Genomic DNA, 24950 nt, shown 5'->3' with positions numbered 1-24950 from the left:
GTGCGCTGATAGCGAACCCGAGGAGGAAACCAAAACGAAAAAATCGTAGGCCCGAAAACAGTTTTCGAATCGCCTCGACCGCACGATAAACAAATTCGTTTTTTTCCCCCCTTTCTTCTCGCGTCACCGTCGTCACTCCTCCTCTTTCTTTTAGACTCTCTCTCTCTCTCTCTCTCTCTCTCTTTTTCCCTCTCTCTAGCGCGCTCGAGCGAGCACGGTGCGTCCGTGATAATCGCGTACCCAAAATATTGCGGCGAAACGTAGGAATTGCGGGCACCCGGTCTCTCTCTCTCTCTCTCTCTCGCGTGCGCGCGCGCGCTCGTCCACTATTCTCGATTACTATTTTTTTCGTAGCGGAGGCCGGAGGCGTAAAAATACCTCTACGGGGGATTCTCGGCGATACGATTATCAACGGAAACGTTCCAAAATACTATGCGCGGCCAGCTTTATCGTAAATAACGCGGTTACAGAAGCGAGACGAGAAAGAGAGAAGAAAAAAAAAGGAACCGTGGCGAGAAAACAGGCGAAGAAGGAAAGGAAACCGCGGCTCCTTATCCGAGATCATTAATTCTATTCCGCTGTATCGAGGCTTTTGTCACGGCCCGGGGCCGGGCCGCACACGATCTCTCTCTCTCTCTCTCTCTCTCTCTCTCTCGCCCGCAACGAACCGCCGCGAAGACGCGCGGTTTCTGGCTACGCGGTGCGAGAGAGGGCTTCTTCGCCGCGAATCAGCCGGCACTGTAAATTTGTTTTAAGATCGTTCCGTTTCATTTCTCCGTTCCGTTTCGTTTTTCTTTTTTTTTTTTTTATCATTTCGCTAAGATAACACTATCAGCACACATTTAATGCCTGCGCTTTTATAAGTGGCGGAGAGAATTATTTAATCGTACGTTCTGGCTTCGCTCCAGCCTGGCGACCTAATTTTTTTTCTCGCATGGTGCAAAGCGAAAAAGCAGCGGCCGCGCGCGTGTGTATGTGTGCGCGTGTGCGTGTGTGTGTGTGTAACTCTTCTTTTCGCGGCGTAGTCTATTTTTATACACGGCCGCATGCACTCTTCAATTTCTTATTCGCCGGTAGAAAACGTCATCCGACCCGATTCCTAATATTCGCGCAACGGTTTTCGGTGGTTCCGCGACGAGGCGTCGCGCGGCGCGTCTCCGCGGCCGCTCTCTCTCTCTCTCTCTCTCTCTCTCGTGCGCGCCCGTCGCCCCGGTTGGATCCGCGCGAAGATCCGTCCGGGCGGATCGTCCGCGGCCGCGCGGCCCACGAACCAACGGGTGTGCGCGGCTCCCGCGAGTGAACCACACCACGGGCGTGGAGATCGTCGGCCGCCACGGGCCGGCGGCACGTAAAAATACCGCGCCGCGCGGCGGAATAACTCGGTTCTGCCCGAAGTGTGCGTTGTTTTGCAGCGGGTAGCACCGCCGACACGGAGCGGGGCAGAGAAGCGCGCGAGAGTCGCCGTCCGACAGACCGTATTTTTATTCGCTCGGAATTAACAACATATGTTCCGGAGCGCGAGCAGACACCTAACGCGCGGCGGCGGTGGAGGAGGAGGCGAAGGGGGAGGGGGCTGAGAAGGGGGCCCCGCGGCCGGCCGAATCCGCGGGATTAATTCGGCCGTTACATAAGTTTTCGGCGGCCCCGCTAAATTGACATGTGCTGGTCTAGCGTCGTCCCACCTATGCGCGGCCCCCCCCGCGGGTTGGCTCGGCTAATTGCTCCCGACGGCGAGACCGTCGCGCGACGTGTCCGTCGGAAAAAAATTTCGCCGACGGCCGTCTCTCCCTGTTGTGTGCACGCGCGCGCGCGCTCGCGACACCCAGGGCTCCGTTTGTTCGCGCGCGACGGCGTACTTCGGGCTCTCGGACGGGACACGGTTATCGAAAAAATTTATCGCCGGCTTATCGGCGATATCGTGCACCTAGAAAACTCGAGTCCTCTGATTTCGAGTCTCCTTCGCCGAGGACGCGGCCCGCGTCGCCGATTGGCTGCGGCCGCGAACGAAACGAGCGCCTCGGTCCGTCCCGAAAAACCGTCCCTCGGTCCGCGTCGGACCGGGCCGGGCGCGAGCGAGCGCGCGCTAGAGAGAGAGAGAGAGTGAGAGAGAGAGAGGCAGAAGAAATTTTATTCGAGCCCCGATAAGATAAGCCCGGTCACGGTTTATAATAGCGCACAATATTATTTTCTGATTATAGGTGAATAGATATAACGATGGTAGATACGCAACACTTTTGCCTGCGATGGAACAATTACCAAAGCAGTATCACGTCGGCGTTTGAGAACTTGAGGGACGATGAGGATTTCGTGGACGTCACACTGGCCTGCGATGGCAAGAGCCTCAAAGCGCATCGCGTCGTACTCTCCGCTTGCAGTCCCTACTTTAGAGAATTGCTCAAGGTAAGATAAACTCCCGTTGGTTTTCCCAACCCCTCTCGTCGTCATTGTTTCTCTTTCATTCTCCCTTTCTCTTTCTCTCTCTCTTTTTCTCTCTATTTCTCTCTCTCTCTCTCTCTCTCTCTCTCCCTTTTTCTCTCTTTCTCCCTGTCCCTATTCAACGAGGACAGACGGCCGCGTCTCATCCGGTTTTCTGTTCTTCTTATTTGTCTCCCCTCGTCGGCCCCCGACTCGATACGATCATCGAGTGGAACGTCAATGTTGAACTAATGCGAGAAAATGTCTCTTCTTGTCTCTCCTCCCCGCCAATCCCCGTTTTGCAGAGCACCCCGTGCAAACACCCGGTGATAGTACTTCAGGATGTAGCGTTCAGCGACTTGCACGCGCTGGTGGAGTTCATCTATCACGGGGAGGTGAACGTGCATCAGCGTTCCCTTAGCAGCTTCCTGAAGACCGCCGAGGTCCTCAGGGTATCGGGGCTCACGCAACAGGCGGACCAAACGGACAGGGACGAGGTAAGCTTTCTCTCTCTCTCTCTTTCACTTTACTCTCTCATCCTCTCTCTCTCTCTCTCTCACGCTCTGCCTCCCTTACTTTCTAACTCTCTCATTCTCTCTCTTTCGTCTCTCATCCTCCCCTCTGGTCTCTTATATCCTCTCTCTCTCCCTCTCTCTCTGTTTTTCTCCGTCTCTCAACATCTCTCGGAAACCCTTTCGCTCCACCGCCGTCGTCCCGGTGCCGCGCGCGGAAAAAAAAAAAAGAAAAATACCAGCGAGCACCGGCGCTCGTAGCTCGAGAGTCCTCTAATCTCGTCCACGGTCGAGCACACCGCGAAACGATCGGCCGCCATGCGTGTACACCGTCGTGTCGCATGCTCCCAGCTCGCGGATCGATTATGCTTTTGCATGTTATCTCTGATAGAGACGTGACTTTCGACTAAAGAGGCCCGTTATCTCGGTGCACAATGTATATCCATCTTGATCCCAATCCATAATTGTCATAGGTCAAGCAAACAAAGATAACCGTGGGGCCCCCGTTACAAATAGAAACCGGGCAATCGTAATCGGAGAAAGTGAAACGATTAAAACCGGCGGTGAAATATACGGTCGCGTATCGGTTGAATAGCGGAGGACCCGTTCGCCGGTTTACTTATTAACTGAACGCGGCCGCGTACGCGTCCTATAGAAGAGCCGCGGCGGCTATTTCAGCGGATCAGCCGGTGAATCCTTCGCTTCGATGCCCCGTCCTCATTCGCGTGAATATTGCAGAACCGTGTTACCGGGGCGACACCATTTACAAATTACAACGGACACCGACGACGCCGTCGCCGTCGCCGCCCCCCCCCCCCCCCCCTTTTAATATGTCAGAAATTTCGGCGCATCGAATTCTAAGGCGCAACCTTTCGGTAAACTGGGTCCCCTGTTCCGCGACCCTTTGATTACCGCGGCTGTCCAAATACTTTCGACGCGCTCGGTACATTTTTCGCGATTATTGGCGACTGGAAAAATTCGTCAGAAATTATTATTACTGGTGGAACTATGTAACGAAAAATACTGGTCCAGTTCGAAGAATAAATCACGATGCTTTTAACGAATAAAATTGTCAAAATTGTGGGGAATAGAAGTTAAATAGAAATGTTTTTCCTCTTTTATTAATTGTAGTAATTCGACCTGTCTATTTGCCATAAACGTATAAAATCTCAGTTCCTATCACCAATTAAGGTTTCAAATATTCAGAATACGCCGAGATTTAAAAATGCCTAATTCAAATATTCTTGAAAGACTCAATTAAAAATATTAAAAGATAGTTTAACATCCTTCTTTGCGATTCAAAATTGAAACAAAGCATTTCATTCCAGTAAACTAGTCCCTCTATCACCTGCAAGAAATATCAAGCCCCTTAGTCCAGTTTCAGAAAAGGTATTCCGCTTCGACCCTTCCAAGCTATTGGCTGTCTCACTTTCGACCCCGAGTATTTAGATGGCCCCCTTAATTACAGAATTTCCGGCAATTAACGCTAAACCGAGCGAGCGCTATCGATTACTCTATTTCGCTTGGTCCGTATCGACGGTTCGTTCCGCGACTAGGCCGCGATGGAATGGTTAACACCAGAGACGACAAATATCCTCTCGAAAAAAGGAGAAGGAGGGTGGTGGCCGTCCTCTTATCGTTAAATAGCACCAGTTTTCTTTGGTTTCTGTCCGGCAGCTGTCCCATGTGCGCACGCTGGCCGCCGGCGGCAACCATCTTCCGTTCCATGAGAAATTGGACGAGAGTTTCCCGCGTGGCGGCTCGCCGCCCACGCCGGTCACCCCGACGCCCACCACGGTCCAGCAGCTGCTCCGCAGGGCGCAGATCCGCAGGAGACGGACGCCGAGCCCCCACGACGAGTCGACGGACAAGAAGCTGAGGACGACGTCGCCGCCCCTGAACAACAACGACGCGACGCCGACGGACTTCTCGATGGTGAAGAACAACCATCTGTCGAGCAAGGTCGAGGGGAACGGCGTGCACGAGGAGAACAGCCCGCTGGGCGACAACATCAAGTGCGAGCCGCTCGAGCTGACCGGCGGCAACAGCGGGAACGGCGGCAACAACGAGGACTCGTCGGATTCGGGGGCCGCGGCGTCGGACCGGCCGCCGGCGTCCGCGAGCAGTAACGAGCACGAGCCAGAGTCCGAGCACACCTCCACAACCAATTTTTTACCCGACACGAAAATCTTCCCGCACACCGGAGGCTTTAATTTCAGTATGGCCGCGCTCGCCACGGAACACACGCCGTTGCCAGGTACGCCCGTACGATCCGCCGACAAGTCCTGGCCTGTACGCACCGACCAATTTCTCTTTTCATTTTGGCACACACGTCTCCCCTGACGCCCACACGCCCGACGGTAACCGTCGCGCCGACGATCGGAGAAGTTCGAAAACCCTTCTCGGATCCATCCGTCCCTCGACGGGGATTACCAGAGTCTATTTGGTCCGGAGCGATCCGAACGGGAGGGGGAGGGCCGGTTTCGAACCTCTCCGACAAAGGATTTTTAGTTCTCGCGGTTCTCCAATTATTATCATCGGGAGCAGAGGTGAGACGAGTGTCCGGCGGAACGCGCGGTTTCTAAAGGGAGAGAAGTTGCGCCGTCCGCGCCCTTTGTGCGCGGACGCTCCCGGATAGAGGATCGCATTGAGAATCGTGCCGCGCCGGGTCTCGAACATCGATTCGAGCTGGATTATCGAGAGAGACCGCCACCGAGAGCCATTCTTTCATTGTCAAGACACCGGCTCTCGTTCAATCGAGATCGGCTGTTTCGCCGCGCTCTCTCGGTCGCTGTCTCGCTCGATTTCTAGGTCGATCGGTTCGGCCGGATTCCGCGCGGCCAACAATTTCGCCGCGCGAACTCTCGGACCTCGTCGAACCTCTGCGACCCCTGCCCCCTCTCCGCACGTGTCCCCGTAGAAAAACTCAATTGCGATGTTGCGTACAGGCCGTTGATCGGTCGCTCGCCGAGCTCGAGCGTGCACTTCTACGTGTGACGATAGTGAAATTTCCAGGATTGGGCCACGGGTTGCAACCACCGGACTTGGCAGGAACTTCGCAAGGTAAGAACGATCACTATTTAGCTGCGTCCCGGCGGGATCAAAACGGCAGCGGAGGGACGGTCGAGCCCGCGGGAAGGGCCGTCTCGTCACGGCCCTGCGCCGGCGGACACGCGGTTCGATTTTGAGGGGAGAAAAAATAGGGTCCGCTCTCTCGACCCTCCTCCGCTCCTTTGACACCGCCACGGACGATTTTGTTACGCTACTCCATTATTCTCCTCCGACAGTCGATACATCGTGGCCGCAAATCGTCTGCGGTGTAGCGGTTCGCTCTAATAAAACAGAAAAGAAAAGGCAAAGTAACTAAAAAAAAAAAAAAAGAAAAAAAAACAAAAAAAGACTTGTGCAAATAATTTATATCAGAGACTAACAAAAAAAAGAATCACGGATCGCAGAAATGAGTATATATATATCTGTATATTTATATATATATATATTTCTCTACTGTTTATGAGTTTATATTTTTTTTTTCTTAATAATTTAATATTTAATTTTTAATATAATTTTAATATAATTTTAATATCATTTATTTGGTTGCGGTGAAAGAGCACTACTGTCTGCTTGGACGATTAAAACTTCTTCTAATTGGCATGCGTTTACAAAAATCATCCGATATCATCATCCCTTTATATGGTTGACCATTTACGATTCGCCTGCATATATTCGCATTCTCATGACGTCATATAATATGTACTCGCGCGAATTCGGCGAATTCACGAGGTTACGTGCCAGCGAGTTTATCCGGACGGTTTTTCAAATGATCCGCGCCCGAGCTTCGCCGAACGAGGCGAATGGAGAACGTCCTTTTCGACTGATTCAAGGGAAAGCGGATGAACTCGCGCGGGCCGCCGAATTCGCCGGGATCGCTCGGAAATTGGCACGCAGCGACGAGAAACAACGTGTGGAAAACGATAAGTCGCATCGATTCGCTCTGTACAAAAAACATTCTGCTCGCACGTTCATGTCTCCGCCGCGACCGCGTACGTAAACGCGTAGAACGCGCAGCTCTTCCACGCCCCGCGGAATACGCGCGGGACAGTAGCACGGCCGCGGAAGATGCCCGCGAACAAAGATGCAGAAAACGGCGGACCGTTCTCTTCTTCGCGCGCGCTAACATGCGAGACGTTCCGAGTCCGATCGAACCTTTTCGTCGACGTTCTCCGCGCGGATTCGATCGCGCGGATCGATCCGGTCGACGCGCATCACGCATACTCATTACACACGCGAACCGCCGCTGGGGCGCGTCGCCATTGTCTCGGCTGCGGAGGGCTTAAACTCTGTTGCAAAAAAAAAAAAAATAAAAAATCAGTGGAAAGGGTAAACCGTAACAGTTTACGCGACTCCCCGCGGCCGACCCCGTTCACCGGATAAACGAATTCCGCGCGCTTTTGATAATGAAATTCTTTCATTCTCTTTTTTTTTTTGTTTTGTTTTGCTGTTTTTTTTTTCCATACCGGCGCGGTATCAACTGCTCCGATGGAGATTATTCGGCAAATTAAGTTACAACAATGTTTGCAATTCGATAGAAAGATCGCGCCCCGATGGGTTGCGTGATTTTTTTTAAGCGACCCACAATCGTTTATGACCGATCGAGCCGGGTTAGTGTGCGTCGATCGACTGCCGTGCCTTTTGGCGTGTTTTCGAGCTCGAGTTATATTTATACTCTATGTTTATGGAATGAGGCACGCTAAGTCTGTTTTATTACTTTATTTTGCTGATTTTTGTGAATACGCATTATTCGACGAAAATATTAAGTATTTGCGAAAAAAATCGAAGCTACCGATAACTGATCGCTTCGTCTATCTTTACATTTATAAAATAAAACCTAATTAAAATTTTTTTTATTACAAGATAAGCAAAATAAAAATATACGATGTCTTGTTCGATAAACGTATGATTTATTACGTTCGAAAATAGACGAAAAGCACGGCGACTGTTTTGAACACGTAACCGGCTCGGCGGCAGCCCCATAAAAATCGTCGAAATTAGTATGTAGACCGAGAACAGGAGGGTCGGCGAAGCGATAAAGCAGCCAGTTGATTTTTCTGGCGCGTCTACGGGCGTCGCGTCGAGTAGAAACGGTAGGTCATGGACAGACGACGGCCTTTTCTCCTCCGACGATCTTCGACGTCCTCTGCCTTCGATGTCGCTCTTTCCACTGGCTTTCCGAACCCGGCGTTTACCCCTCCGTCCCGCAGATATTCAGCGCGGCCCCGTACATTCGCACGTGCCGTGCTCTCGTATTGTCCAAATTCTTCTCAGCGAAGTATTATTGTATCATTGTTGTCGTCGTCCCATTTAACGTTTGGTAACGGAATCTACACCGCCGCGATATCGCCGATACGAAAGCATTATGACATTGCTTACCAGTCTCTTTGCATTTGCGAGTGTGTACTTGTATCTCCCTAAAAACAGTCAGCACAAATGGTACCCGCGGCTATATATACAAACCAATCGCGTGTCGGCGTCTCTCTCTCGAATCGCTTGTCCCTCGCGTCGCTTCCGTCGAGAGGATTTTCGACGGGATACGTCGACGGTCGTGGACCGATTCCGAGAGACGGCCGTTCCGAAGACTCGCTGCGAACCGTGCGCGCGGAATTTCTAATCTGCTGATCACGAGACGGCACAGGCCGCTTATTTTCTCGCTCGCAGAGGATGTGATAGGTCAAGCCCGAAGTGTGACACACGTTCGAGAAGCGACCCTGTTATCGCGTTGGCTCCGCCGGCGCAGAGTCACCGCGACTTTTTAACGACCCTTCGATTCCGCGATTTCATGTTCCCCGAATCGCCTTGCATTGTTAATAATTATGCGCCGAATATAGGACACGGCTAATCGTCCGAAACGCTCGAAAAAGTCTCTTGGTTCCCGTCGAACCGAATGATCAGATCTGGATTTGTTCTTCTCGAGGGGGGTCCCCGTAGAACGCAGCGTCGCCGCGAGGCGAGGGGAGGGGGCTGTGGGCGTTTTAATAAACGGTTGTCCTGACAGCGGCGGAACACGCCGCAGGCATCGTCGTTAAGTAAATTCAGGTGTGGCTTCTCTCTCTCTCTCTCACTCTCGAGCGCCCGCGCGCGCGCCGCGTTCACGAATTAATATTTGAACGGCTGGCTTATACTAGGTTAGTACTGAAAAAGTTATCAGGGGCCGTCGATAAGGCCGCAGATGTTATCCGCGAAATTCAAGGTCCCTCTATCTCCGACGAACCAACGTGGCCAACTAAACATTGGCCTAAACTAAAAATACGACGACCTTGGTACGCCACTCACGTTCCTGCGGCGCACTGCGAATCATTAGACACATTAAATTATACGTGGCTCGTCGTTCGCGCGGCCCGTTCGACCCGCTCCGTCTAGCCCGCCGTTATTTTCACTCGTCTCCTTCCGAAAAATCTCTCTCTCTCTCGCTCTCTCTCTCTCTTTCTCTTCCGCTCTCTCGTCTTTAACGCGCCTCTCTTCTCCTCCCGCCGTAGATTCATTTCAGCGAACTCGCGCAAACCTTGCAAAATATTCTTAACCCACGAAATTTCCATTGTCGTGACGCACGCTAGCAGATTCCTTCTAAAAAAAATGCGACAGAAATCATCGTCGGTGCTCGCCGAAGTGACCAGCGAATTTATCATCGCGCATATATCCATGCGTCATATTTCTGTCGCCGGTACGACGTTATCGATTTCGACTTTTCTCTCCTATTGGCAAATCCGCGAGGTATTGTTATCGAGGCGGGAGAGAAACGGAATTAAGAAGTTTCAGCTATTTTTAGATCCTGCGGTTGCAGTAATAAGCACTCGCGTTATGCTCGACAAGGATGAATTTCTGTCGAACGAAGCAGTTTGCTCGTTCCTCCTTTTCTTTATTAGCGAGAACCTTTGTCCGCGGTAAACAATTTAGAGCATGCTCGTTTTGACGAAAGGGAAGCACGATTGTTAACATGTTCAATTATATCGAAATTTAAATCGCTTTTAATGATTTCGTATTTAAGTCTTAGCTGTATAAGAGAATAATTTTCGATTATACTGATTCTCTCTGTTGTCAACCCTTTCGCTATGGAGCGCGTTTCTGAGTAGTTGACACTGAGGTACGGAATGCTACGAAGTAGAAGTTTTGTTAGCTGAATTTTACAATGATATTTATTATATTTAGTAATATCATTTTTCTTTCCAAAAAAATAAAAGTTTGCGATCATAATTTATTTTTTTAAATGTTATAGACAACTGTTTGTTGATTAACAAAAGTATCTCTATACTAGTATATCAATAAAAATAGTAATAGAAAGGGTTAGTAAAAGCAAAATCTACGATAATAAATCGAACTACAATATTTTGCGCGTACGGAACATCTTTTCCATTTTAGTGCCATTTTGTAAGAAATCGGCGAGTCCTTTTGCCGAGGCTTTTCCGCGGCGAGTCCAAGGTTTTAAGATCAATCGGCTATTGTTACCATTTCGTTTCGCCCGGTAAAGGTCCGCGGGAAATTAAGAAGACAATGTTGCCATTGCGAGGCGAGGCGAGGCGAGGCGTCGAGAGACAAAACGCAACGCGCGGAGGCCGCGCTGCAGTCTGTTCCGGCGGCCTCAAAAATAGCCGGTGCTCGCGCCGTTAAAAACGCAACCGCGTACACCGGGAGATGCCCGCGCGATTCCGCTCTGCGTTTTCGCCCCGTAAATTCCTCGCGGGCGAGCAACCCCGGTGGATCGATCGCGCGCGCGTTTTTTCCCGTGCGAGAGCGGCGGCGTCCCCGATCGTCCGATCGATCCGTAATCGGTCATTTGCTCCGGCGTTCGCCGGCGAAACGGGCATTTGTTTTTCGCATTTTTTATCTCGCCAAGGTCCCCGCCGCGCGTATCTATCTATCGGCGGTAGCGGCGTCACAACCAGCAGCGCGCGCGCGGCGCGGACATTTTTCGGCGGCGAGAGCCGAACGGGATTGCAAGCCCCCGCGCGCGCGGTGATTTTTGGCAGCGTTTCAAGCAAACGGCTGGACGAGAGATAGTTGGTGTGTAGCAAGGGTCGTCGGTCTCCGCCAAACTTTCCACCTACTCCCCGGTTCGTTAACGACAATAACGTCCGAATTAAACGTTGTCGCCGGCCCGGTGTGTTTCGGCCGCGGGCTCGCCGCCTCTCGCACTCGGCCGCGTGCTCGCCGCCTCGTTACGCGAACTATCAGCTCGCCCGACGGCCGGTCCCCCCGCCCCGGTCTATTCTTTTTTGTTCGCCCGCGGAATTACGAGAGCGGAAAAGTTACCGGGGCCGCCGCGATACAGAATTTCCTGTCGAGTGGCCCCGTCTCGAGGACCACCAACGATCGACGTCAGATAGTAGTTGCCTAGTGGCCGCGATAGTTAGCGACGATCGTTATCGCGGGCCGACCGACCGACCGGCTGGCCGGCCGGAGGACGCGGCGGCTGGCAATCGGGCCGGGCAAGGTCTAGAAGTTTCGCCGGTCACGCAATTTAGAAAGCGCGTTATCGGGCCAGGGGCCGCGCCGACCCGATAAAGTGAAATTTTTATTCGCGTCTCGGCTCGGCGACGGAATCGCGCGATGTTTCACGGCTCGCCGCCGCCGTTGCCGCCGCCGCCCCCTCCGGCTCTTTAATCGTCTTCGGCTCGTAATGGCTGCTGCGGTTACGTAAAAACAAATCGCGCCCAGATAGAAAGTAGCAGCGCCGCGCGACCACTTGTCGCCGGAATCCGCTCCGTGCGAGGGCCGTGGCAGCTTCTTTGTTCGCTCGCGCGCTTCGCGGCCGATGCTTTCTGCAGACGCTGCCGTCTCTGATCTTTTTATTCCGAGCGGAGGAGGCCCGGCGCGGCGGCGGCTGCGAGCATATGCTCGCCAGTCCGCGCGTTTCTAGGCGGATTCGCCGCGGCGACGTCGAAAAATTTCGAGCCCGCGAACGGATTTCTTCGGCCGCGCGCCTCCTCCTCCTCCTCCTCCTCCATCTCCGCCTCCTCTCCTCCGGCTCTTTTTTTCGCTCGCTCGAACGATTCGAACAAATCGGTCGACTTGCGTCAGTTTGACTTTTTTTATTGCCACTGAATACGGTATTTTATAGAGCGGCTCCGGAACAATGGAAATTATGCGACCGATTTAGTTAACCTCTTGCACCCGTCTGTTATTTTTCTCCACGAATTTAGCGCGATCGTCGCGCATTTGAAATTGTAATAGCCGTCCGTGCCACTGCCCCGCGGCCGCGGTCTCGGGGTCTCTTCTGACCCGGCCCCGAAATCCAACGGGGGCTCCGTAATTCGCGCGCGGCCCGAAATATTTTCGCAGACGCCGGTTCGCGAACCGCGGTATTCTTTTCGGCACTTAGGAGCAGGCTGGCGATAGTCCCGCGGCATGCTGTTTATTGAGCGTGCGGGAGACGAGAAGAGAAAGAACTGGAGAGAGAGAGGAAGAGAGAAAGAGAGAGAGAGAGAGCGAAAGAGAATCTCAGCGGGCGAAGAAAGAGAGAGAAAGAAGTTTCGCATAGAGCCGACACACTCGGGAGAAAGATGCGTTTATCGCGGTCTAATTTTAAATCTATTCATTCTGTTCCTTTCTTTCTCTGGTTCTCTCCTCCCCTCCCTCTCTCTATCGTTCGTCTGGCTGGCTCTCGCTCTCGGCGAGCGACGTTTCTCTCGGTCTCTCGATGTCGTTATCGCAAAGAAAGCAGAAATTCGTTTCGCCGGGCCTAGATATATTCTTAGCCGGTTCCGTCGGCGAGCGCTAAAAATTGTTTTTAAAAAAACCGATACCTAGCAGCGGCCAACAGAGAAAGAGAGAAAGGTGGAAAGGTGGAAAGAGAGAGAAAGAAAGCGGGTCCCGCCGCAACGCGATTCCCTTTTCTCTTCTTTGGCCGAGCCCCCGATCCACACCCCAGCCCCCCCCCCCCCTCCGACGGTTTTTTCCTCTATTTCCTCCGTCCGTGGTTTTCTGCTCTTTTTCCGCGAACGCGCGGCGCTTGCATCCGCGGTAACCTGTTGTAAAATCCGGCCGCATAAAAATAGCGGGTGCCAGGCCGTTGCAGAGGCTCGTCGCGCGAGCACTTTATCCTCTCTCTCTCTCTCTCTCTCTCTCCCCCGGCACCGCGGCCCGCTCGCGTTCGCCCGCGCACTCGCGAGTGCTGCGTCTCTTTGTATCGAAGGGGCGCGTGTTGCAGCGCATCGAGCAAATATTTATTTCACGGGACGTTCCCGGTGCCGGACACCCGTTGCCTCCTCTCTCTCTCTTACTCTCATTCTCTCCTTCTCTCTCCCTCTTTCTCTTCTTTCCTCTCTCTCTCTCTCTTTGCTCCTCTTCTCGTTTTCCCTCCGACGTCCGTTTCCTCTTTTTTCCCCGCCCTCCACCTCCGCCGCCACTGCCAGCCGCTCGCCCGACGTAGCCGCTTTTTCGACGGCTGGCCGAATTCCTGCAACGGCAAACCCGCGCTCGACTTATGCCGGTCCAGTTTCGCGCGGCCGATCCCCCGCAATTCCGGAATCAATTTGCGGAAATCGACGCCGCGATTCCCGGTCGGTGTCCGCGACGCACGCATTCCGTTCCTCCGCTCGCGGACAACCGTCCCTGGCTATGGCTTTTTCGCGCGGTGCCGCTCTCTTTATTTTCGCGCGCGCGCGCGCGCGCGCGCGGTGACTCCGCGCGTTCGACCGCGTGACTCTCCAAACAGCGCGATCGGGCGCAACGAAAAAAAGAAAAAAAAAGTGTGACAATGCGCCCACATGTTTGTTTTACCGTGCAACAGCTCTCCGCGCGCGGACAGGGGGGAGCCCGCCGTAGACGCATCCGCGGCAACGGAGATACCGTAATTGCGGTTAAACGCGGCGAGGTACGCCCGCGTGCCGAACAAAGAATAGATCGGGGAGCGGGGTTGCGAGCGTAAAAAAAAAAAGGGGCGCGCGACGTGTCCCTCCTGCCGACCATTGTGCGTCGCGAATATCAAGGTTCGCGCGATCATTTGCAACGAATGCGAGTGCCGCGACGCGCCCGGACAATAGAGAACACGGTTCGAAAAGGGGGACACGCGCGACTTTCTTTCGTTGCGGCTCCGTTGTAACAAGGCTGGAGCGCGTTCCCGCAGATCCTCGCGAGGATCGATCGGTCGGTTTTCGTCCTCGCGATCGATAAACCTGTTCCCGCGGAAGACCGTCTCCGCCCGGCCGTTTCGGGTCTGCGGGACCGGAGAGGGGTGGGGGGGCCGGCGACGGCGAGGTTACGCGTTTTATATCGGGACTCGTGAAACTAGTCGAGGTAAAGAAATTTCGGGGTTACGTAACCCGGTTTGCTAATGGCCTGTTTGCGAAACGCGGAATTCATGCTGCCATCTGCCGACGTTGCCGATTCCGTCGGCGTGTGCGTGTCGGCGCGAGCTCGCTTGTGTGCGCGCGCTTGTAACCTACACCCAGTCTATCTCGCCCGTTCTCACTCTCTCTCTCTCTTTTTCGGTCGACGGTGCTCTCTCTCCGTCGCGAGAGAGCCGTCTCCTTGCGCGCATACATCTATTTACTCGATACTTAGTCATCTTCCCGTGTTCCCTCTTTCTCCGCGATTCCCCGTCTTTATCCGTCCGTCGCGTCGGTTTCGCGGATGCCGGCGTCGTTCGCCCGCCTCGTTTCGTTCCGTTTGGTTTCGGTAGCGGGCGATTCGCGCGCGCGCGCCGCTGCCAATTTACTTTCGTATGTCGCGCGCGCGCGCGAGCGCGAAGGCGAATGACGGCGAGGATGACGGGACGGGACGGGACGGGAGGCGGTGGGCGGAGGTGGCGGAGGCGCGGGGGCGCGCGCGGGCGAGGCGCCTGCCAAGGCCAAACGAAAGTTCGTTTCTGAACCAAATCCGACGGAATTTTTTATCTGTAGTATGTGTATTTATCGGGGACGCCCAGGTCTAGCTGCTTGTTTTCGCCTTGCCTGCGCTATTATCGATGATGAACTTGAGGTGACCTCGAAAAAACTGCGCAACAGTGAGAGCGCGGGTGTCGCGATCGGAGAGGGCCGTGTCGGTGCGACGGAGCTAGAGAAACCGCGGGGCTAGGAAGACGGGGGCAGGGAGAGGCAGGAGACTCGCGAAGATAGAGAAGGAACGTCCGAGACTGTTCGAGAGCGAAAGAGAAATAGAGAGAGCGAGAGAGAGAGAGAGAGCTGGGGCGTTTACACTTTCGCTCTATATCATTCGCTGTCGCGAGCCGCGATCTCTTTTTCTCCTTTTCCCCGGTTTCGCGACGCTTTCCGAAACGGCTCCCGCGGCACGCCGGTCTCCTCCTCGATCCTCCGCGGACACGTCGATTCCTCCTTTCGTATCGCCGTACGAGGTGAAAATCGCGGGACGCGTCTCTATCTATCTAGTCGCCGGACGGAATCGTAGATTCGAGCGGGTTACGTAAGAGCGTCGTGGCAAAAAATCGATCGTCGCGTTCCAGCCGTCGGGAACGGACTTTCTTTCGCCGCCCATTGGCGAACGGTTAACGGCGTGTTATCGCGGGATTTTCGACGAGCGCGATCGGAAATCAATAAAGCTTGTTTACGTTATTGACCGAATCGCGATCTCCGAGAGAGGCGTACTCTTTACTTGCTCTCTCCGTCTCTCTCTCTCTCTCTCTCTCTCTCTGCGAAGAGAGAAAGAGAGAGGCAAGGTGAAGGTCTACTCGGTCGCGGTGCTTAATTCATCGAGGCAGTTTAGTTTCGAGCCCCACCGCCAGTCTCCAGCAGCGGCCGAGAGCACAAGCGAGCCTCTCGCGAAGAAATTGGCCTTCGTCTCTCCTCCGTTTCTCGATCTCCTTCGCTCTCTCGATCGGGCCGGCGTGGCACCGCGAGCAAAAATCAGCGAGGCACCCGACACCCGTCGATCGTCGCGCAACGGGGATCGTGCCTCGCGTGAGTGCGACGGTCAAAAGCCCCGGGACCCAGAAGGAACCGGGCGAGAGTCGCTGGAACAGAGTTATCGGTTTGATCGCAGTGATTTCGCGAAACGCGCAACCGCATATCGAGGGAAAAGAGGGCCTGGGAGGGCCAAAGGGAGAGGCGGGGGGTGTGCTGGGGCGGCAGGGCGAGGAGCAAGTTCTTGCTCTCGTTCTCCTCCTTGCTTCGCGAGCGCCCCGTCTTCACCGCCCCCACCACTGTCCACGTAACTCTTTCAAAAAGTTCGTAAGACTCGCGTAACCAATCCGGAAGCTACTTAGATTTTTCCCTCCCCGCCGATCCCTCTGTCCCTCCGCGAGGGGGGCACCCCATCCACCCGGCAGAGCGGCCACCCTTCTCCACCCTCCTCAACCTTCTCCAGCTCTGGCTGTCCTCCTCCGGCATCCCTCGGCCTCGGCTTCTCTCCTTCGGGTGTTCCTCCTGTTCCCACTCATTCTTTCCGTCTCTGTCTCTTGGTTTCCCTCTTTGCCGGAGCCCCCCTTCGGCGCTCCCGGAGTTTCGTAGTCGCGCGGAGTGTAGCGGAGCTATCGATCGCCGTGGCTCTCCGCGCTTAGAGTCAACATCAGTCATAATACAGCGCAACGGCATACGGGGGGTTATTAAGAATAATACGCATCCTAGGTATATATCCCCTTCCCGGCGAGGCACCGCGGAAAAACAGGGGAAGGAGCGCGGCTCGTGGGGGGGTGGTTCCGTTGCTAGGGTAACCGGCTGGGTAAAATCCCGCAAAGAAGAAGCATCGCCCGTTATGTTCCTGTGTGCCGCGCTGTGTTGCTCTTGCTCTTGCTCTTGCTCCAGCTCCAGCTCTTGCCCCGGCTCCTACTCTTGCTCTTACACGCTCGCACGCCCGTTACCAGCGGCCGTTCCCTCTCCCGTTGTATCGACATCTCATCCTCAGCGGACGTTATACTGGCTTTTATGAGACGATGAATACTCGTACACTCGTCCTACCTTCTCGAGCAGCCACCCTCCAGGACCCTCCGCCCTTCGGATATCTCTCGCGGCCCTCGCCCCTTCGCCCGCGGTCCTTCGATACGGTATGTCCCCCGCGCTCCGCCTCGCCTCGCCTCACCTCGCCCACCGACTCTCGCCACCTTTTAGCCGACGATTAACAACGTCCGCGTCCGTTTAGCCGCGAGAAACGACCGCGGTTCATCTTTTTTTCTTTTGTCCGCCCCGGTGCCGTGCACACGCCCTCCTCCTCCTCCTCCTGCTGAACCCCGGCGGCCGCAGCCTCTCGACTACGCGAGGGACGCGAGAAGTCGCGGGGCGCTGCGAATCGCGTGCGCGATTAATTAATCCGCGGGACACCTCGGTTGGACTCAGCCCCCTCCTCTTTGGTTGCAGACCGGGAGGTCGCCGAGGAGGACGGGGGTTGGCAGTCCGCTACCAACGGAGACGGTCACAGGGATAGACCGGCCGACCAAGGTCAGGCAGGAGCTAGCCGGTGCGTGGTGGTGCAGGGACACCAGCAGCACCAGGATCTGCCGATAATCGATCTGTTAGACGACATAACCGATCAGATGCAGATCGTGCTCAAGTCGGAGCCACTGTCGCCGAAGATCGACGAGCTCGAGTCCTGTCTGCTCGGCGACCAGCTCGATCCCGTCGCGGATCGCGGCATGGATCGCGGAGCGGCCGCCGCGTCGTCGAACAGTCGCCGGCCCGGCGGCCAGCACCAGCCGGCGACGCGAACCTCGTCGCTGACCGAGACGAGCTTCACCGATCTACGCTGGCTGACGCAGAACGGCGGCCAGCAGGCCGGCCCAAAGTCCCGGGATCCCTTGCGCGGCAACGACCAAGAGACGAAATCGTCGTCGAACAATCGGTCGAGCAGCGGCACGTACTGCAACTTCTGCCAGAAGACGTTCTCGCGAGCCTGGTCCCTGCAGAGGCACCTGGCGGACACGCACTTTTACGTGCCGCAGTCGCTCTCCTGCGATCAATGCGGCAGGAGTTACAAGTCGAGGAACAGTTTGGTCAGCCACAAGAGCCAGTACCACGCGAGGAAGGAACGCAAGGAGCACGAGGAACAGTGCGAGGTCACTTATTGACCGGCGTCCGCGGTTTAGTGACCGAATTGCGCCGAGGACGACGCCTTCGCTACCGATCGCCCTCACCCTCCCCACCACCCACCCCCCTTAAGCGACCGCGTGGTTAGGCTTTTGTAAATACCGTGGAGACATCCTTCTTTTGTACATACATGCATACATACATATTTCCTAGACCAGGCGTGGGCGGCGTGCGACGGAGTCCGTCCTCGCTCTCCGCGCCGTAGGCGTGGCCTCGCGGCTCTCGCCGGAGCCTAAAGCCCCGCGGGGCCTTCTACTTTTTGGGCCCAGGCCTGCTCTAGCCGGTGCTTCGCTCATTCGCCATGCCCCCCTCCCCCACCCCTCTGCCCCCAAACGTTCTAGTCTTCCGACCGTGCGGAACGAGTTACCTCGATGCACGCCAAAGAGAAAGTATATACAGTTTAGTAGACGCGCGTACGAAGATCACGCACGCGAGTAGCCCAAGTTCGAGCGTGTCGCATTTTCGAAATGAGCTCCGCCATCTGGATGCTCCCCGGCGAGTTCCAGCGGCGGCATCCCACGGCCGAATCGATACGTCTCTCTTTCGGTAACTACCGTGCTCTTCTTCATCCACACACCCCCGCGGGCGCCGGCTCCGGGGGTAGTTCAACCCCCGCCGGCACGATAAAGCCGGCACACGCCGGTGTAGCTTTCTCCCTCCCCCCCGTCGATCAACCGGTGCTTGTTATCCGCCGGTGATCGGCCCCGGCCTTCGATCCGCTCGGATTTTTGCCGACCGAGCTCCCGCGCGCGAGCGCGCGCTGCCAAGGACGAACCTATTTATCGGACGACTGGACTGACAGAGATCCTATATCCGCGGGCCTCTCGCTCTCTTTCTCTCTCTCTAGAGAGAGAGAGAGATCATTCTCGCGGTTCGCGCGAGAGCCGCGCGCGACTCCGCCTCGTTCCGTCCCGCGTGCTCGAGCGCGCAGCGTGCCCGATTAAACCCGCCCGGTTATCCGTCGCTCGTCGCTTTACCGGGGATCGATCGCGTCAACGGCTTAAACCGCCGGACGAATGTTATTAGCGTGTAGCGTGGATGTCGTTAGAGCTGAATGAGAAAAATAAAGGACGATTCGAAAGGAAAAGAGGAGAGTCGTGTTGTTTTACCTGCAAACATACCAAATACCCGCGCCGACCACTTTCTACAGTCTCTGTCTCTCTCTCTCTCTCTCTCTCCTCCCTCTCGCGTGGAACTCTCTCTCTCTCTCTCGGATTCCTTCGTTAGATCGCATCTTTTCTCGCGAACGAAAATCGACGGACAACCGCTGCATAATTATATAATAATCAACCGTTCGCCTCATCGCATCATTCCGTTTAGGTCAAAAATATAATCATACCTCCTGTATAGATATATGTGTGTGTATCCTATGTACATATATTTATATATACATATATATATATATACATATATATATTGAGTCAAACACGTTATTATACCGCTCCAAGATATCTACTCTGCTCTCTGTCTTGCTGTAAATAATACGCATCGACATGGATTACATCTCTGGTGCTCTGAAAAACACTAACGTCATCGCTCACGATCGTTCACTGGAATCTTGGAAATTGCTTGCACTTCTACTATCGTAATGCGCTATCAAAAAAACAAAGAAACACGCCAAACGAGTCCCGTAACGTCGGAGCACAACGAATAACGAGTACCGGAAGTTAACGAACGGGTGTCTGGGGGCACACGCTGGTTACCTCGACGAGGGAAGAGTCTCCCGCCGAAACGACCGTCGCCATTGTCAGCACAAGTATCGTGGCTTAAATAAAAAATAAAAATAAAAAAACGAGATTGCGACGAGAAGGCAAACACGGATAGAAGCGAAAAACGAAATAAAAATATGTAGACGCGACGGTTCGACGCCGTTCGACGTCACGCGCGGCGGACACACGGCTAAACGAACTGACAATGGCGACCGCGAGAGAGGCTTGCGGACGCTCTTACCTCGGAGGGCTCTGGTGCAAGGACGGACCGTGGATACCGGTGTGCGTAACCGACGGAGGATGCTCTGTGGTAGGCGACTGCAAGCATTGTCACGTGTGGTTCGTCGCAAAATATATAAAAAAAAAAAAAACAACCGAACAGACAAACAAACAAACAATACCGAACAAATGTAAAAAAAAAACAAAAAAAACAGTATAACGCAACCGTAAAACAGACAGTTTTGAGCACGGCTTGGTCGGGTGACGGTGTGTGGCAAACGTGCGCGGACAAAAAAACTAATCGAGAAAATGGGCGCACGAATGTTTCTCTATCGGCTCGGCAAAAAAAAAAAAAAATAAAACAATCTTCTGCAAAACCAACAAAAAACGCAAAAAACATGTGGTGGTAGATGTGGTGGTGTTAACGAGTGAAAGCGAGACTAGCAAAAAAAAAAAAAAACATGTACAAACAAAAAAATTAAAAAAACATATATATCGAACCAACAAACAAAACAGTAGATGACGGTGTACCGTCGCCGCCGGACGTAGGGAGGCGCACACGCGGCTAGAGACAGAACGGAGGGACTTCTCTAGAGATGGCGGACGGGGAAAAGAAAGTAACTGGTCTGGTTTCCCCGTTTCCGCGGCTTCCCGTGCCCCCCCTGGGACCACGTGCTCCGGGTCCCGCCTATAAGTCCGGCGAACCGAACAAACAAACAAACAAACAAAATCAAAACCCCGAGCCTCGTGACAAAACCGAAAAAAAGTAACCCCCTGTGTCTGGTTCTGCCGCCAGGTCAGTTGGCCGGCAGCGGCGCGTCCGATGAGTTTCGATGCGAGCCTTGCAACAAAATCCTGACCTCCCTAACGCGGTTGAAGCGGCACATACAGAACGTGCACACCAGGCCCAGCAAGGAACCGATCTGTAACGTCTGCAAGCGGGTTTACTCGAGCCTGAACAGCCTGCGGAACCACAAGAGCATCTACCATCGGCAGCTCAGCAAGAACGAGCAGCAACGGAAGAAGATGGAACAGATGCGGGAGAGAGAGCAGAGAGAGCACACGGAGAGACCGAGCTCCCACCATCAGCCGCACCAACAACAACAACAACAACAACAGCAACAGTACCCGGATTACCAGCAACAGCCGCGATTAGGATAGGAGAGCCACCCGCGCGAAACCGCCGGGGCAGGCACGGGGGAGATCCCGATTGCGCACCCCCAGGGGGCCGGAGCGCACCTGATCTTGACGATCGCGAAACGGCCTGATTAGCTCTCCCAGGTGTCCGAGGGAGCCCCCCGGGGCCGGCAATCGGGTCCTCTCTCGCGTGGCTGCTCCCGCGGAAGGCCTCACTGCAGCTATATTAGACCGCGGCGAGGATCCGAAGCAGTTCGACACGCTTCGGCCACGTCCTTTCGACCGTGCGACGCGCACACTCGTTGAAGAATCTCCTTTAAAACAATGGTGTCGGATTTATCGGTATCGTTTGGGTTATCTGTTAGAACGTCGACGCTTCTGTCGCTCGCGATTACGCTATTGTCGGTTCGGTTTCGATCCGCGTGTACGTTCTCTAGCGTCGATCATTGGCTCGCACACACTCGCCCCGCAACCCACTCACCCAAACCCCCCACCCCTTCTCTCGCATGAACGACATGCGAGGAGGATGTCCTCCGGCCCTCGTCCCCCCTCTAAACTGTCTTCGAAATTCGAGTCGCGGGATATACTATGTGATAGACACGGCACTGTTATTATTCATTTTCGACTGGACTTCTCCGTTCGAGCGGATCGATAACAAAAAATTCAAACGAACGAAAGTGGGTTTATTCTAGAGAGCAGAAAGAGAGAGAGAGAGTGAGAGAGAGAGGAGGAGGAGGAGAGCAGGAGGAGATGACGACGATGATGATGACGATGATGACGAACGTGTTAGAGCGTCGAGGCCGACAAATTTAATTTTTCTACTAAGGTTATTAAGAGAGAGAGATTTATATGATTATATATATTATATATAAATATATATGTATACATGAACATAACGTCGCGCTACGTGTGAATAGAGTTGATAGATGTCGAGAGCCGCGGAATTCGTAGATGCTTGGAACCGCGCGCGCGCGCCCGCGTTTTCTTTGATCGGGCTCCGGGAGAAGAAAAAAGGGGGAGGGAAGAAATGATCAACGTTCACCGGGTTTTATTTTTATAATTGTTCGCGAGATGGGGGTGGTTTGCGCCTGGCTGGCAGGCGTCGCGGAGAGACGTCGCAGTACAAACCTGATGATAAAGCATAAGTTCAAACGTGTCCTAAGTTAGCGCGGTAACGCTCTCCGCGACCTTCAAACCGAGAGAGAGAGACGCCAGATCCCCCCGTTCTCCCAGATCCTAGGATCCCTCGATCAAGCTTCATCGACTAGATATATTCATCCCGACCTCCCCTCGGCCTCCATCCCCCATGGTCCTGTGGTGCGAGCAGCATGAAACGCCGACACCGAAATCGGCGCTACACAGCAACGCCGCCGTCTTTCGAAAGCCGCGTCCGGAAATATTCGCGTTTGATTTCTCGCTCGTGTTCAGTTTCCTCCCCCCCCCCCCCTCCCGCCCCGTGTTCGACTTTCGTTACGCGTGTCCGTTTCGCGTTACGTTGTTCCACGGGACGACTCGTGTTCCGAGACGCGCGGAATTGTGATAGAGAGAGAGACGGACAGAGAGCCTCTCCGCTCAACACCCCCCCCCCCCCCCCCGGGGGTCCGCGCCGAATATCGGCGCCGGGCGAAACCGATCGGCGGCCAGATCGATGCAGCATCTTCGCGCGTAGGTTTCTCTAGGCAAGCGTCGAGACGCGGCGAGCGTCGCCCGACCGTAGAATGTAAATAAAAAAGAATAAAAAAAAAAAGGAAAGGAATGTAGTAAGTTCGATCGGGTATAGACGGCGGCGCTTCTTCGTCCGCGTGCGACGCGCTTCTCTTGTACATATGTACGTAAGGAAAAACGTCTTTTATATTCGGGATTTATCGATAAACGGCGTGTCGCCGACGCGCGCGCAATATTATAACCCGCATGCACAAACGCAATATATACCGCGTATACCGTTCAACTTGTTTTTATCGTTAAATGTCGCGCCGTTTTCGCGTCCTTATTACTTTTTTTTTTTTTTGTTATCGGGTTCGAGGCTACGTGCGTGAGAGGGGGCAAGTCCGTGGGAACGCCGGTCCAGGCAGAGCGCGCGTCTCTTCCGCTTCCGCCTCGTCGTTAATTATCAATCGGAAACAAAATTATGCGCGAACGTCTTTTCGCTTTTACTAGAAGAGAGAGAAAGCGAAAGAGAGAAAGCGAGAGAGAGAGAGAGTGAGAGAGAGAGAGAGAGAGAGAGGAGAGATTCGTTCGCATTTGCAATTACTCTCACCACGATTATTTTTAAAAATGTTCTTATTATAAAATGATGCACGAACCACCATTATGTTTATTGCTATTATTACTGCTATTCTCACTATTATTTATGAATAAAATGTTTCTTTTGTACGCTGAGAGAGAGAAAGAAAGAAAGAGAGAGAGAGAACGGCACCCCCACCTCCAACGAACCCAGACCCCCTTCATCGCAACCCCACCTATACGGGAAACACCTCTCTCGCGGCGAGAAAGGTGTGTGTTCAGACCGCGCCGCGCGGCAACGCCGTGTGTGTGTGTGTGTGTGTGCCGCTCGTTAACCTTCGCCTGCGGTGATTACGCAACCTGCCGTGTCGCGCCGTGCGCCCGCCCGCCCGGCCCGCTTTTTGCATTTTCTTTTTCTGCGTTCCGTTTCGTTCCGTTCCGTTCCGTACGGAGCCGCCGTCCGTGTACGTTGCAGACACCTCGTTGCCCGGCGTGCGCTTCCGGTCGACCCACTTATATACACCACCCATACACCTCCGCCCCGTGATACTGCACTCTCTGTTGTACGCGCGCCCCAGACCCCGTGACACGCATACGCTCGGCCGAGATACACCTCTCGCCTCGCCTCGTCTCGCCTCGCCTCGCCACGTCCCCGAAGTCAATGGGTGCGCGTTTCACGCTCCGCGAAACCCGAGGGTCAGCCACCGTCAGGAATACGCCGTTACACCGGCGGGAACACCTTCGCCCCGCTCCTTCCTCCTCCTCGACCGACGAGGAGGAGCCCGACACGGCCTGTCGCGCGACCTCACTTCGGCCAGCTTTCGGCCACGCGGAATTACTACTACTCCTCGCGATTCCTGGATAACTGTCCCGTTCTCGCAGCCTATCGACAGCCGGCTGCGACGGCTGCTCGCCGACAGGTTCCAGCCGAGGATGATGGTCCAATTTTTTCGGGACGGGATCGAGGGAGACAGTTATCCGGGAATTACTGTGCAGCCTCTCTTCGCTTCGAGGACCTACCTCGTGCTCGTTAACAAAGCAATTCTCGACTGTCTCGAGGCTTTCTGGTCGGAATCTGGTCGAGTGCCCAGCGGTCGTGGAAATCTTGCGCAGGAAATTCGCGTTAACACATTACCGATCTTTGGACAGATAAACACAGGAACTTATATTCACTCGTCTAGCAGTTTTAACGCTAAACCTCTACCACGACTATCACAAAATCTTACTTTAATATTTTTGGTATCGTAGAGCAATTCTCGTAGGGTATCATTTAATAAATATTTTCAGTCAAGCGCACGGTATATTTTTAATGAAAAGGAAAGATTCCATCACGATGATTGCAAAGCGGAGCGGTCGGGAATGCGTTAAATCGCGCGTTGTAGTGAACGTACCTAAAATCGGCTCGATCCCGCAGAGCGATGCAACGGAACGAAAAATAACTGCGTTTAAGGGGTTAACGGAGCACCGTGGCCCAAGGCGCTGGTACTTTCGAATGTTCTACTTAGCGCGATCGCTCGGCGCTCGGGCCGGCGTGCCGGCGCGTTTGCTCCGGTGGTGGCCGATCGCGGAGAACGGGTGCCGCGCGCCCTGGGCTGGAGCAAACGTAGTCTGGAACGGGAAGACGGAGGAGAGAGCCTCGAATTGTGTTAAGCGTGTGTCCGCTCTCGACCGTCTCTACGAAGGATTAGAAGAACTCGGCGCCTCGAGGCGGC

At 54.2% G+C, this 24950-nt stretch overlaps 2 protein-coding genes across 2 annotated transcripts in view; both read left to right on the top strand.

Moving 5' to 3' along the window:
• The window catches only part of LOC144467774 (uncharacterized), a 46522-nt gene that overhangs the window by 3810 nt on the left and 17762 nt on the right, over nucleotides 1-24950 (top strand). The window contains exons 2-5 of the mRNA XM_078176713.1: nucleotides 2199-2400; nucleotides 2721-2912; nucleotides 4605-5184; nucleotides 5943-5990. Of these exons, the coding sequence (XP_078032839.1) occupies nucleotides 2215-2400; nucleotides 2721-2912; nucleotides 4605-5184; nucleotides 5943-5990 (1006 nt within the window). The 5' untranslated portion in view covers nucleotides 2199-2214. The remainder of the gene's footprint in view (nucleotides 1-2198; nucleotides 2401-2720; nucleotides 2913-4604; nucleotides 5185-5942; nucleotides 5991-24950) is intronic.
• On the top strand, nucleotides 20536-21039 carry LOC144467539 (uncharacterized; the record flags this gene model as incomplete). Its single annotated transcript, XM_078176390.1, has 1 exon — nucleotides 20536-21039. A coding segment is annotated over one exon (504 nt), but the record flags the coding sequence as incomplete, so codon positions are not given.

The sequence above is a fragment of the Augochlora pura genome, chromosome 3, assembly GCF_028453695.1.
Source record: "Augochlora pura isolate Apur16 chromosome 3, APUR_v2.2.1, whole genome shotgun sequence".
Classification (NCBI taxonomy): Eukaryota; Metazoa; Arthropoda; class Insecta; order Hymenoptera; family Halictidae; genus Augochlora; species Augochlora pura.
The sequence above is the reverse complement of the archived record's forward strand: the minus strand, read 5'-3'. Positions and strand labels throughout refer to the sequence as shown.